Genomic DNA, 14,635 nt, shown 5'->3' on the forward strand with positions numbered 1-14,635 from the left:
TCCCTCCATCTGTTGTTACAATGGCACGAGCAGCAGCATATGGCCATTACATAGCTCGCTGCTCAGAAAGACCCTTCACAGGTCACCCACATACGTCCTCCTTGAAATGTCAACACAAGCACTCAGCATGGAGGGGGAGGAAATAGACTGTGTGCTCTTAACATGAGCACCTGACACTTTACAGGCTGTTGCACTTCAAAACACATGTTGATAAGAAGTTAAACGGTTGTAAATTCTTGTCTCTATCAGAACTTCAGCTTCTGTATATGGCTCTTTCTTAAGCTGTAAATCAACTATTAATGAGTGCAGAGTAAATTACAGTCAATGATTTATTGTTTTTGAACAACACTCCCTGCGTCTCATTTTACTGCATTAAGCTGTGTTCATGTTGCATCACCAGGAGAGGGAGGAGCTGTTTCTGCGGGCCCTGTGTCTGTGCCACACGGTCCAGGTGAAGGAGTCCACAGAGCGGGGTCAAGACCAGGCGGATGGACTGATAGACCAGGTGGATGGCTTAGGGGTGGATGGAGAAGTGCTCCATCCACCACAGGAGCAGAGGGGCTTTATAGCCTCCTCACCGGATGAAGTTGCTCTTGTCAAGGGTGCCATGAGGTAAGAGATGGATACAGTCACTGTGTGAAATCAGCTGGCATGGCAGTAAAAGATCATGACTGTTTTTGAATATGAATTAACTCTGAAGGTTTTACATTCAAGGTTTCTTCCTTTAGCCTGTTAGTGCATGGGTTGCTCATCTGCAGTCATGACGATGATGATGATGATAGCTTTAGTCGTCATTGCACATGATTCAGAGCAACAGATTACATTAAAGTTACATCATATGTCTCCATCTGTAGGTATGGCTTTAGATTTCTGGGCCTTGAGAGTAAAACCATGAAAATCCTCAACAGGAACAATGCCGTCGAAATGTAAGCCAGTCATTTCATCAATACTGATTTATTATTCATGAAGATGTTTTTACTGAATCTTTTATTTTATTTCATCAACTTGTATTTTTTCTTGTTCATAGGTATGAACTTCTTCATGTGCTCAACTTTGACCCTGTGAGAAGGCGAATGAGTGTAATAGTCAGGTCAAAATCAGGTGAGCTTGCATTTCCTGTCAGGTTTATAGCATTGATTGTGATTCACTGTTGGCACTCGGGGTGGAACGGTTCACAAAAAACACTGTTCAGTTCTTGTGACTGTTTTCGGTTCCATGTACATTGTTGTTTTTAACACCCAAGATTACCATACACTTCAATAAACCACTATTAACAGATTATACTTAATCAGTTGGATTGGATTGGAAGGAAGGAAAATTCTATTGACTGTCTCAGAAGTCTGTAAAGCCACTAAATGATGTTGTTGTCTAATTTGCATAATATTCAATTTGCATGTAATTGTCATGAACTCTGTAAGAGAGAGAAATAACGTAGGAGAGGAAGAAAGCAGGTAAAAACATAAATATATTTAGAACTACGAACTAACTTTAGTCTTTAGATTCTTATTTCAAAATATCAACCCTTCTCCTTTATCCGGACTGGGGACTGGCAGTGACCATAATGAGACACACACTTACGTGATTTCATCTGCTGTGAGTGAGGAGGACTGTCTGTTTGGATAGGGGAGGGGCTCACGATAGCACAGGCTGCCCATTAAGGAGATCAAAACATGCTTTGACACAGATTCTCCAAACTCCAGAAAGTTGCAAGAGTTGTCGCCCATAAAGAACTCGCCAGAGTGTCTGAAAAGTCATTAAATATAGCATCAAAGCCTCTAAGTTGGCAACACTCAGTTGCGGTTTTATCCACCACTTTCTTACCGCTGTCTGAATCCAAAGTGCTCCCTGACAGCAGAACAACTCAACGCCACAGGTACACCCTTTAACTCTGTCTTCTCTGCTCGTCATCTAAACAACACAGACACCTCCCCACAACTGCTCTGCTGTACTCTTCCACCTTGCGTTGTGTATGATGGGAGCAACATACTTGCTCCAAACTAAGTAGGAAAATAAAGAAAAAGGAAAAACACGAATCAAACGAAGCACATGCGCTCCGATCCAAGTTCCTGATTTCTTTCATAAACCATTCCATCCCTAGTTGGCATTCATCATGCTTTGTTAATGTGTCTGTATCCAGGTGATACACTGCTCTTCTGTAAAGGGGCAGACTCTTCCATCTTCCCCCGTGTCAAACAAGAGGAGGTGGAAAGAATACGCATGAATGTGGAGCGCAATGCAACAGTGGGTGACATAATTAAGTAGTTTATGATATACAGAATTCTTAAATGCGATTGTCTTAGTTTGAAATGATATAACAGTGATGATGAACCCACTGTGTTCCTATTTTGTGATACTTTTTTCTTCTCAGGAGGGCTACAGGACTTTATGCGTGGCCTACAAATATCTCAGTGCAGAGGAGTACGCCCAGGCGGATGCAGGACTGAGGGAAGCCAGGCTGGCTCTGCAGGACAGAGAGGAGAAGCTCATGGCTGTTTACAACCAAGTGGAGACTGGCATGAGTCTCATAGGAGCGACTGCTGTAGAAGATCGGTGGGTACTCGCATAATACAAGGATAAAGCTTTCATGGATGAGCCTGCTCATGTTTTGAGTTGTCCAGTGGTTTGCATCCTGTCACTGCATTCGTCTGTTCCTCGTCCCCTACTCTGCTCATTGTAGATCTCTGCCAAGAGTTCTGGGGGGAAATCCCTCTTGCATCATGGACTAAGATTAAACCTGAACTAGATAAGGGTGGGCAGAAGTGTCTGTAGCTATCATGTTACATCACATTATGTTAGCTTGACTTACATGCAGTATGTTTCCTGTCTGTTTGAAGTTTATAGCTCTGCACAGGTGAAACCAGATTGGCACTTTGGAAGACCTGGTGTTTAAAAACCCAGATGCTGCCTGTGGAGTTGAGGCATCAAGTTTATGACCTACTGGTTCTGACCTCATTTTGAGGATTTTTTGCTTGTGTTGTGTTTCGTTTGTTAAGCCTTGGTTAACCATTTTTGAATAGTTTGTTTAATTTTCCTTTTATAATGAAGCCCACTGTGGGCACTTGATCGCTGAAGAACTCTGGTCCATTTTGTGGGTTGTTGTTTTCCCCTCACACTGCTGCCTTAGGCTGGGGCGTACCAAGCAACAAACATGTCTCAAATTTCTGATTCAGACTTTCTATTCTTTGGAAAAGCAGTTTCACAATCGCATCTTTATTTGCAACATATGGTCAGATTCCCGGGCCAGCTTTTCGTTAGTATGATGCTGAATTTATTACTTTTGGTTTGTGGGGACAGCTAGAGATCTCTACTTCCACTAGCTGCCAGTTTTTGTGCGGCTATAGACTGCCATCTAGTGGTTGACATTAAGTACTATTCAGGAGTCCAAGGTTTAAAAACTTTCATTTGGGTATTGATTTATTGATTTATATTTACTGCTAAAATTAAAACCAGCATTAATTTGCCGTAAAATGATTGTAACATGAAAATATGTTTAGAAGAAGTTGGTTTTTCAAACTATCTTTAACTAACATTTTTGAATACAAATGTAAGTTGAAAGAGAGGAAGAGTAAAGTTAATGTTGATGTTGATGTGTTCATATTAATCACAACCTAAAACCTCTCCTGACACCTTCTGAAGGAAATAAAAACATCTTAAAGTAAATTTAAACATAGTCTCACAGTTTAATACAGCCGTTTTCTTTCCTGCCTATGACTTAAACAGTGTATCAGAAATTCACTCCTGCTAAATTAAAACCCCACCAAGTGACATCTTGTTTTCCTTCTCTTTGTAAGTAAAACATTCTTCAGTTAGTTATTGCATCTTTCTCGTCTTATATTTCTGTTCTTTCTCTCCAGCCTTCAAGAAGAAGCAGCAGAGACCATGGAGGCTCTGCAGGGGGCAGGGATCAATGTTTGGGTCCTGACAGGGGACAAGATGGAGACGGCAAAGTCCACCTGTTATGCCTGTCGGTTGTTCCAGAGAAGTACAGAGCTGTTGGAGCTGACAGTCCGCACTCTGGAGGATGGAGGGAGGAGGCGGGAGGAAAGACTGCATGAGCTCTTGCTCGAATACCACAAGAAAGCTGTGCAGGATGCACCACCAGTCAAGGCAGGCGTCACCAGGTCAGTGCTTTGACTTGCGGGATCTCAACTTCTGGACTGAGTTTAATAATTTAACCAACTGAGCTATGAATTGTATGGGTGATTGAGAGAATTCCCCTGTTGTTCTTCTGTTTCGTAGGAGCTGGTCTTCAGCAAACCAGGACTATGGTTTTATCATAGATGGTGCCACTCTGTCAATGGTCCTCAACTCTTCTTCTGAATCCAGCGCAAGTCGCTACAAGAATCTTTTCCTGCAGATCTGTCAAAACTGCTCAGCTGTGCTTTGCTGCCGCATGGCTCCTCTACAAAAGGCACAGGTCAGAACATTCAGTTTCATTTTGAAAACATATTTGTTCTTTAAAGAATTAAAATATTGTTTCTGATGGCAAATTGTTGCCTCTGTGTTGTTCACTTCAGATCGTTAAAATGGTGAAGAACTCCAAAGGCTGCCCGATCACCCTTTCTATTGGCGATGGTGCCAATGATGTCAGCATGATTTTGGAAGCTCATGTTGGTATCGGTAAGAAGTCTTTTGTTAAAGCTAAAGATTCTGTGAGTCTTTATCAGATATAGAAGACTTTGTGACATTTTTTTTTTGGTGTCTTCAGGTATTAAGGGTAAAGAGGGGCGGCAGGCAGTGAGGAACAGTGATTATGCCATCCCCAAACTCAAGCACCTCAAAAAACTTTTGTTGGCTCATGGGCACCTCTACTATGTTCGCATTGCACACCTGGTGCAGTATTTCTTCTACAAGGTAAGAAATCACATTTCTGTCACACTGACAACGTTATTGTCACATTGAAGCTCATTATTGTGTTGTGTTTTCTAAACCAGCCAACACACTAACTTGATCTGGCAGAATAAATCCCACTGACAGCTTAAAAATATTGTGTAGGTGTAGCTCAGGATGTGTGTTGAATTATTCAGCACTTAGGAGCCATCACTGTGAGCCTGATTCTTTCTCTGTTTGCCCGCAGAACCTTTGCTTCATCTTACCTCAGTTTTTGTACCAGTTCTTCTGTGGCTATTCCCAGCAAGTGAGTATGAGCCGAGGCCCTTTGAGGTTCAAACATGTTCTGAATTTGAAAGGAGGCAGTTTCTTTTGAATCCACACCTCTTTATGGTCCTGAATGCCAGAGTCTTTCCCTCAGATTGCCCCTTACCTCACTGCCCTTGGGATGTTTGACCTCTGATTGTTATGGTTTTGTTTTGACCTTAATTGCATAGCGCTGTTAGAGAAAGCTATCATTTTCTTCATTGGATGTTGTTGTATGTAATTATGACTGATGTAGTTTGCTGTAGGTGGTCTCATACCAGTCATTATAGTCGTCATGCTGCATTGCTCCCGACAGTGTTTGATTTTATGTAGGTAGGAGATAAAATTAGCTTGCTTTCAGCCATTTCGTGAAAGTATGATGGTGTGTGTGAGTTTTGTCCTCTCCATGACATTAACCCCTAGTTCCCCAATCCGTCCTTCCCCACCCCTCCCCCTCTGCCTTACCTGTCCTCCCCTCCTCCTGCTCCCATCCTCCCCAGCCTCTGTATGACGCGGCCTATCTGACGATGTACAACATCTGCTTCACATCTATGCCCATCCTGGCCTACAGCCTGTTTGAGCAGCACATGTGCATTGAGGTTCTGCTGGACAATGCTACCCTCTACAGGTAAACCTGGGAACTCGCTCGAATATGTTTAATGTTTTACATACACGTCTGCCAAACTCAGTTTGTCATTTTTTTCTAGGTGAGGTGGCTTAACTATTAATTTGTGACATTATTGATGAAAAACTTGAGTTTTCTGTATTTTTAGCCAGGAAGAGCTGTTTTTAATCTTCACTCAAACATTTTATGTCTCATTTTTTTGATATTTGAGACTGTATGAGAGATACTTAAACCAATGACATTGTTCTCTCCATCTTTACTTCACTCACTTACTTAATCTGCATCTTACTCCAGAGAGATTGCCAAGAATGCCATGTTGCGATGGGGACCATTTCTCTACTGGACTTTACTTGGAGTCTTCCATGGCTTGCTGTTTTTCTTTGGTGTCCGATTTCTGTTCAGTAACCCAGCATTGCAAGACAACGGCCAGGTATGATGCCAAAAACTATCTTTATAAGAACAATGTTGTATCACTTGATTAATTTTCTACTGAGAACATTTTCTCGTTTGTTTTCTTTCAACCTAGGTTTTTGGCAACTGGTCGTACGGAACAATTGTCTTCACCGTCCTCGTTTTCACTGTCACACTAAAGGTAAATCATTACTTTGCTCTTTATTTATCTCATAAAGGGATTCATTGTGGAAAAAATTATATTTAATCTGTATACATACATTTTGAACACAATGAAAATTGTGCATGATATTTAAGAAGTGTATTTACTGATTCTTCTTCTGCAGCTTGCTCTGGACACACGACACTGGACGTGGATTAATCACTTTGTGATCTGGGGCTCCTTGGCTTTCTATGTGTTCTTCAGCTTCTTTTGGGGAGGGATAATATGGTAAGAAAAATAAAAATCTGAAGAAATCTCTGACCTGTTTATATCTATTATCCCCACGTTGTTCCTGCAGTCAGTTGAAACCAGTGTTCCTCTCTTGCAGGCCTTTCCTGAGGCAGCAGCGTTTGTACTTTGTGTTTGCCAACATGCTGAGCTCAGTGTCAGCATGGCTGGTCATCATCTTGCTCATCCTGCTCAGCCTACTGCCAGAGATTCTGCTTGTGGTGTTCCGCAAGCCCCGAGGGCCCCATGCTCGACAGGTAAGAGCTGAAACACACGCATACACACTTACTTGACCTAAAACACAAATTTGCACTCTACCTCTCTCTGTCCATCCTTCTCTCTATTTTCTTTTTGCTCTCCTTTGCCTCTTTTCTGCGTCCCAGATTTCCAGCAGTTATGTCTTACATAATTGTTTGACAGATTAACCACTTATTTTCTCAAAGGTACCGCTGTGGGTAATGGAGCCCGGGCTTGTATGAGTGATACAAAAAGTGGAGAGAGGAGCTGCAGTGTTTTTGGGATCTGTTAAATCCTCTGACATGAGTGGATTTCTGTTTTAGTTGACTCTTTGCCTTCACTCACAGCTCCTTACCTGTCGTCAGACTGCGAGTCAGGGGGATAATATATTGATCTGTAAACACATGTCTTGGACATGTTTTTTGTTTTTATCAGTCAAAAGTTGCCCTTGATCACATTCACAGGAGTTGAATTATTCTTAGTCCCCTGAGTTCAGGATCATTTGTTTCTTTTCTCACACGTTTTGTTTAACAGAAGCCAAGATGCAATGAAATTTACAAAGAGGGACACTGGGGCTTCTTTACAGTATGTTTTTTGGGTTGGCTCTTTAGAAGGATATTTTGATCTTCCTCCAGAAGACAACTTTTCCAGATACATTTTGTCATTAGCTCTCCATGTGGCTGATGTGTTTTCCAAGCAGCTGGAAATGTCTGTATGAAGGCGCTGTGCTTCTGGGCGTGTTCCTCGCTTCTTGTTAAATTGTGTCGAGTCTTGTTTAATTGTGAGAGAAAAAGAAATTAGACCAAAAGTTTTTCACATATTTCAGAGAATTCACATGAAACAATATGAACTTGATATTTAACATTTCTGAGTGGTTTTGTGTAACAATTAGGTTTGATTTTTTTTACCTTAACCCCTTCAAAATGATTACCACTCATTTCACCTTTCCAACTCAGGTTTTCCTAACTGGTGCTCTCGCTTCTGCTCTTTGGATCTTACTCCTTGCTCTGTCTCACCTTCTTATTTCCTTTCTCTTCCTCGCTGAACCTGGCTTCCTAAAGATGCAACATCGCCTTCCTTCCTCGGGGACATCTACTATCTTCATGTTGTCGCAGACTGCTAGCACTCACAGCTTCTCGTGGAGCGACTGAGGTCTCTTTTTCTTTCTGTCAGCTCTTAGTCTTAAGCGCCTGTCTGCCAGTCGTGCTTGTTTTCCCATCTGTGTCCTTCCTCTCCCACTGTTAGACCTCCTCTTTCCCCTCTAACGTAGTCCGGGGTGGCGCTCTGGGGCATCTAGAAGTCCTCAAATGGTTGGATTATTCCATCAGGAAAACTATCCCTTCAGATGCATTTATTTATTTGGGAGGATGTTCTCAAATCAGCCTGCAGTGTGGAGTAGGACGGGGTGTCTTTTCTCAAAAGTGTTGTCAGTTTTTCACCCTTGTCCATCCAGTTGTATCAGTCTGTTTGTCCTGGCCGCCTGTGCTGCTCCAATGCCTGCTGCCTTCGCATGTGAATGCAGCACGACACAGCACCCAAACTTACCTGCATGAGGCTCAAGTCAACAACCTTAAACTGGTTCCTCACCACAAACCCTGCGGGCATCTGCATTTTTGTCTGTGTGTGCGTTTTATCACATATGCTGTATAAAAACTCTATTAGAGGTGAAAACCAGGAGGACAGTCTGCAAGGAGAAGCTGTCTGAAAAGTTACCTGGACGTATCTTCATTGTCCACTTGTCCAGTTTTCAAGTCTTTGTGTGTCTATATGTCTGTTTCCTTTGTGTATGTGTATGTCTGTATGCAGGGAGGAGAACATGAAGGAGTGAAAGAGAGGGGGACAGTGTGTGTGTGTGTGTCTGTCTGTCAGCGTAGTGATGTCATTGGTGTCTCTTGCCTCACCCTTCTAGAAGAAGCCGGTTCAGTCGAGCCCCGGGAGCCCCCAGTCTCCCCGGTCTTCAGCCAGGCCTCTACTCATGAGAACCTTTTCAGATGAGTCCAATACTGTCATTTAAACAGGTACCAGCCCACCTTCAGGCCATTAAGCCAATCAAAGGCTCGCTCCCCCCAGCCAACCAAACATTCTGGCCCCTAACTCAGTTTAAACCAAAGAAACATGAGTGTTAAGGCATTCGGGCTGCCGTCAAAAAGACCCAGTGTTTTTTTCTTGTACTGCTGATATTGGCTGGCTGAAGAGATGCACATTTTAATTTCTGAGTCAACACTTTAAGCTAAAGTGGTCAAACGGTGCTCTTATTTGACAAGTGAATGCATCCTGGGGCCTAATGTTGTAAATCATTAATTTGTCTGTTTGTGTGTTCAGCCATGCTCCTTTCAGCCTCCCTTTGGAAGCCCAGCTTATTTAACCTCCTGCATGTGCTTTCAAAACCCTTTGTGTGTGTTTTTTTTTCTTTTTTTGAAATCAATACATAAATATCTTAAATATTGGATTTTGTGAGTAAAGGTGGTGATATCTTATCTGTCTGTGTGCACAGCAGAGGTGTTCTGTGATTCCCGGTCTGGTATTCATGTGCTGTTTTTGACCCGTGGTTTGACCACGGTGGCTTCATTCTGTGTGCACGTCTCAAAACCAGTGTCGGTGGTCACTGTCCGCTTTCTTTCTCGGCAAATAATGGATGCATTCCTAAGTGCTGAATTGTTGCTCACTGCATGATGTGATGTTGCCTTAACCTCAGACTGAATGCTACATTGTGTACAGGGGTTGAAGACAAAATGAATAAAAGAATCTTGTAATATTTTAGAATCTTTGGTGCACTGAAAATTGGAAAGAGTTTAATACTACCTAAAGCTCCTGAGGAGAGTTTTTAAGAGGTTTCAAAACAGATAAAATGATACAACTTTAGGTTCTCATAAAAGCAAACAGACATTTGCTATTTTAAAATCTTAAAGATCTTAACTATTTAAAGGGGAAAGCATAAAAAAGACAATTTACAGAATGCTGAGAAAATAAGCCTTTTCATTTTTTGTGGCTAATATTCACAGCAAGTAATGATTTCACTTTGAACAGCAAACATCACAAGATTTTAAAATCAGAAAACACATCTTATATATGAACAAAAGTTCATATATAAGTTTTGTCCACAAGGGGATGCCAAAATCAACACACACAAAGGTTGCTTATAGGACCTTAAATGAATAAAAGAAAACATAAAGATTCAAAATTTATTTAATAAGGTGAATCCCTTGAGATGCATCACCTCATTTCAGAGGATCGCTAACATAAATTTACAGTTGGAGAACTGAAAAATACATTAAAAGATATATATCAAAAGACTAATAATTCAGACAACTAAAGAGAATTTTAACCAATGTATCTGTAAAATAAATAAATAAATGATAAAAGAAAGGGGAGGTGGTGCAGCCTTTGGGGGAAAAATCAACTTTAAGATAAACAGTTGAAATGAAAGTTTCAACTTTTTCATCAAGAAGTTATGAAGTTCACAAATAACCGGCTTGATAAGTTTCGGGCTGTTATCTTGGTTTGATTGAGGCCGGCAGCCATTCATTAATACCTCTTTGTTGAAAGATTGATAGAACAAATGGTTCAAAACAAAAACAATGAAAATCAAATTATGCTAAGAAAAGTAGTAGGAAGGAAAAATTTAAGAGCTCCTGGGAGGAACTTATGGATTGTTGATTTGGGCCACATGTACAGAAACCAATCTCTTTGATGATTCTCTCTTGCACATGTGAAGTGTTTTGTTTTGTGAGTAAAAAAAAATATTTTCCTGCTTTTTTTAAAGGCTTTTACATGGAAGTCACTATAAATCTCAGCAAAAAAATATGAAAAAGAGTCTATTTTGTTATTGAGCCCCCAAGTGACTCCTACCCAGATGGCTTTGGAAGGTCACATGGAGCCATCGCAACAATTTTAATTCTTTCATAACCAGTTAAAACCTCCTCTCTGTAGCTTTATGATATGATTGATTCATGTTTGTTTGAATCTCCTGAGCGTTACGAGCATCTGGATGTCCTGTTAAGATCCTGTGTATCTAGATCAGTAACAGGAATAGAGAATGCAAAAGAGCATCTCCAGCTTTGTGCACATGATTTAACAAAAGTCCTCTGGATGTTTTCATTCATTTTTTGTCCACCCCTGTAGGCAGGTCTGAATGTTACACCTTACTATCACTGTTCACCAGGGTCACCAATATCTGCTGCTTGACAGTAGCACAAGCCTTTTTTTCCCTATGACAGCTGTCACTGTTTAACCCTCGTTTCTATTCTTCCAATAGCTGTCAGTGAACGACCTCCAGCAAACGTCCAGGTAAACCCCGGCAAGACAACCTAAACATCTGTATCTGTTCTATGTTCCTGCTGAGCATTAACAGTTAACCAGGGGTCAAACGTGGAGCCTTGTTTACTAATTTTTGCTCGTCTCTGGTGGTGGGGAAAGTGTCGTTTTGGTAATTTTTTCTTTTGTCGTGTCGTGGTATGTGGCCAATCAAAGCTTATTCTCATTTGGTGATTTCATGGGTTCTTGTGTTTCCTCTTGTTCCATCCTTAAATAACAAACAATGGAGTAAAATGTGTCAACTTGTGCTCTTTCAGATCGCGCCTGTCACACCACTATCCTACAAGCACCTGAAGGATGGCGACTGAGAGGCGGCAGGGACTAACATCAGTGGCGCTTTCAGGGTCCTGTGGTGCAGGTCAGAGCTGTCTGCCTGATCAGAAAAAGAGAAGAAAGAAAAATATAAGAAGAAAAAGAGAGATTTGCTGACTGGGGGGAAGGGATAAAAAAGGGGTTAAGCAAGTGTCTTTTGACAGGTGTCTCTCAGCTCCGTCCTCTTCTGCTCAATCCCAACAGCTCCCAACCCCCTACGCATGCCTGCAGAGCTGTGCCCTGCATTATTTTTTAAGATATCTACTCAGAAGACAGGCATGGGTTTTCTTTCTTTTGCTTCTCTTTTTTATAGTCGCTTAAAATGAATGCATACACAGCTGCCTTGACAGTAGCTCTACCCAACTGCTGTGTTTTAACAAGCGGTTGTAAATTCCACTCCAAGAATGGTTCACCTGCATGAAAGACGGCTCAGAAGAAGGCTTCACTCCTCTGACGATAAGTCACAGCTTTCTAAAAAGTTTTATTCAGACATAATGATCCCATTCTCAGTGGCTACACTTTGATGTATTACTTTACAGTTATTGTGCTTTTCAACGGTTATTCTTTAAATGGTTATGTTTGAGAACATGCACTCATCCACAGAGTAAAAGTTACTGAAGGGGATTTCAGCTCTGCTCAGAGCAGCAAAACGGTTGTAGGAATAGTTTCTCTGTTTTTTAGTCAATTTTCTTTTTTTTTTTCTTCTAATGCTGAATCATTGTTTTCTTTGTCAAATTGGTTAACAGAGGCCATATAATCACCCAATCCAAAAAGTGTGTGTATGTGTGTGTGTGAGAGAGATTGAGAGCTAGATTTGAGATGTTAAGCATGACCTGGCAATGAAGCATTGCTCGGAGCGTGACCTAAATCTCCCAACCTCAGAGATGATTTAAGAGCCTGTTTAAGATGAGTAAATTAATATATGTGCTGTACTGTATATAGCTTAGAGATGTATGATAGCATTGCTCAAAGCCAAAAAGATAGACGTAAAACGATCAGATTCTGTCCACACTAGTGTGACCTGAAAGTGACAAGTCAGTGTATCTGTGTGTGCGTGTGTGTACTGGATAGAAACCCCAGAGATGCCTGTGCGTCATGAAAACCAGGATTACTTGAACCTTTAGTTTGATTTTAGACATTTACTGCACTATTAAGGAAACTGGTTTATTCATCGCGTCGATGGTCACTGAGGCACATCAGTATATGCCTGAGCGCACACACACTCATGCACATATATGAGAACAATGCACACACACAGTAACCACACACATTTCACACATTTATGCGCACATGCACTAAAGCTCAAATGAGGTATTTATGTTTATCATCCATTATCTAGTTTGTGTCTCATGCAGGCTGAAGTTGGACTGTAAAAAAAATCAGCCCCACTTCTGCTCCATATTAACGCCACTGTGAGTCTTTGTTTCCCTCCTGTTTTTGGTCAGATTTTCTGATTCACATTACAACAGAGTGGACAGGTCGGCCTTTTGTCCCTCCTTTATCTTCTTGTGTGTAGAGCTTCATACATTCCATATAAACATGCATTGATTTCAACACCTTCAGATCCTTTTTTTCTTTTTCACAAATCTGTGTCGTCTGTTTGGCATATTTATTATTAAGTGTAATTTTACTCACAAATGTTATTCTTTTATTATATAAATCTTTTTTTTTATTGTTGTGGAGAGTGATCCAGTTTGTGCCAGTTGAGTTAATCTGTTGCTCCAGAGCTGATGTGAGCTCATGCCAATCTCATTTGATAGTTTTTGTCATACATGCAAAGACAGGCAGCCCCCCTCATGCTCTACCCAGACAACACTTCTGTTTCAGCTTTACTCCTTTTGAAAGAGGAAAACCTTTTATCTATCATTCATGTTTCCTGCTTTTATAAATTCCTGCATCACTGATCCATACTCAAACAGTTACTCCAGTACAAGACTTTTAAATACCCAACATTTTTTTAAAAAAGTGTATCTGTTACAGCTTTTTTTAATGACAGGTGAGGAGACTGCTCTTACACCCTGAGCATGTCGCCTCCAGACAGCACTGTGCCAGAGACTCCAGGCTAAGAGGGGCTGCCTGCTTTGTTAACAAATAAAGAACCTTTAAGTAACAAGATGCTATTTTCAGAGCTAAAAAAATATATCTTGGAATCTAATGTTTTGCCTGTCTAAATGAAAAGTATAAAAGTATGGATTGTATTTTTAATGCAACCTTTTTTCCAGCCACTTTTTCTTAATAAAACTCAAAATGTCCAAAAAAAGCACGAGAGGCTCGGTGGTTGTGGACGCTATCGGTGTCTGTGAGGGGTTTTGGAGGTCTTCAGCCCTGCATCATGCTGCAGGGTCACCTCGCCACCTCCAGCCCTTTGGGTGTCCAGCCTCAACACTCCAAACCTCCAAGCTGAATGTACCTCTTTGAAACTAGTATATTCTAAATCCTGAAGATTTTCTGTAATAAAGCAGAATGTTTTGAACATAAATCAACATCTCTCAGTGTTTTGTTCCAGCAACACTCAAGTCAGCAGTTTCTGTCTGGTGTGAAAGATGTGAGCATGTGTGGGCGGCCGAGAGCGCGTGTGTTTTGACCTCGCTAAGCAGATGCTGTGCAGTAATGAGATGGCTGAGGGGCTAAGCTGGATCAGCTGAGTGGCTGCGTATCAGGATGGAGTGCTGCTGCTCTCTCTCTGCTCCGTGTGTGGCCTCTCATCATGAAAACATCAGGCACTGTGAATCAGGAGGTTTACATCCATGCAAACACAAGATTTTATGCACTCCAGTCTGAGTGCTGATCCACTCAGAGTGGATGTGGGCAGGGAGTTGAGTTGAGAGAAGCTCTGTGTGTCGGTATGTACACAATGACACCCTTTCATATTTGTTCTTCTGTTTGAATGTGATTGTTGTGTGTGTGTGTGTGTGTTGAAGGCTGTGCTTTTGCATGGGCCAAACTAGTTGGCTGAGGTTTTGGTTCATTTTCATCTTCTTTTTACAATAGATCTATTCTCCACTGTGTGTGCATGTATATTAGAGTGAAGCAGGAGAAAGTGGGGACACGGGCATGGCTGCCATACAATCCAGCCTACTGTACAGGCAGGAGTGTGAAGTGAGAGAAAAAGTTGGGAGGGAGTTGGCAGTGTGTCAGGAGAAGACTCTTGAGCCCCACTGAGTGCAGAG

The 14,635-nt window shown here is 41.4% G+C and overlaps 1 protein-coding gene across 7 annotated transcripts in view; it reads left to right on the top strand.

Moving 5' to 3' along the window:
• Window positions 1–13,921, top strand: part of atp11c (ATPase phospholipid transporting 11C (ATP11C blood group)) — a 53,401-nt gene extending 39,480 nt beyond the window's left edge. For 2 of the 7 annotated variants that reach the window (XM_074673550.1, XM_074673554.1), the window contains exons 14-31: window positions 401–612; window positions 855–926; window positions 1,028–1,101; window positions 2,138–2,241; window positions 2,369–2,550; window positions 3,855–4,121; window positions 4,240–4,417; window positions 4,518–4,620; window positions 4,709–4,854; window positions 5,078–5,137; window positions 5,637–5,764; window positions 6,056–6,191; window positions 6,288–6,353; window positions 6,499–6,602; window positions 6,703–6,859; window positions 8,749–8,857; window positions 11,095–11,126; window positions 11,411–13,921. In XM_074673550.1, the coding sequence (XP_074529651.1) occupies window positions 401–612; window positions 855–926; window positions 1,028–1,101; window positions 2,138–2,241; window positions 2,369–2,550; window positions 3,855–4,121; window positions 4,240–4,417; window positions 4,518–4,620; window positions 4,709–4,854; window positions 5,078–5,137; window positions 5,637–5,764; window positions 6,056–6,191; window positions 6,288–6,353; window positions 6,499–6,602; window positions 6,703–6,859; window positions 8,749–8,853 (2,094 nt within the window). In that variant the 3' untranslated portion in view covers window positions 8,854–8,857; window positions 11,095–11,126; window positions 11,411–13,921. Of the gene's footprint in view, window positions 1–400; window positions 613–854; window positions 927–1,027; window positions 1,102–2,137; window positions 2,242–2,368; window positions 2,551–3,854; window positions 4,122–4,239; window positions 4,418–4,517; window positions 4,621–4,708; window positions 4,855–5,077; window positions 5,138–5,636; window positions 5,765–6,055; window positions 6,192–6,287; window positions 6,354–6,498; window positions 6,603–6,702; window positions 6,860–7,900; window positions 7,992–8,748; window positions 8,858–11,094; window positions 11,127–11,410 lie in introns of those variants that run through there. The other 5 variants (XM_074673552.1, XM_074673551.1, XM_074673555.1 and 2 more) reach the window with 5 other exon arrangements.
• Window positions 13,922–14,635: the final 714 nt, after the last annotated feature.

This window comes from Halichoeres trimaculatus, unplaced genomic scaffold (assembly GCF_033239565.1).
Source record: "Halichoeres trimaculatus isolate MK-OKI-2021-1 unplaced genomic scaffold, fHalTri1.1 fHalTri1_scaffold_7, whole genome shotgun sequence".
Taxonomy (NCBI): domain Eukaryota; kingdom Metazoa; phylum Chordata; class Actinopteri; order Labriformes; family Labridae; genus Halichoeres; species Halichoeres trimaculatus.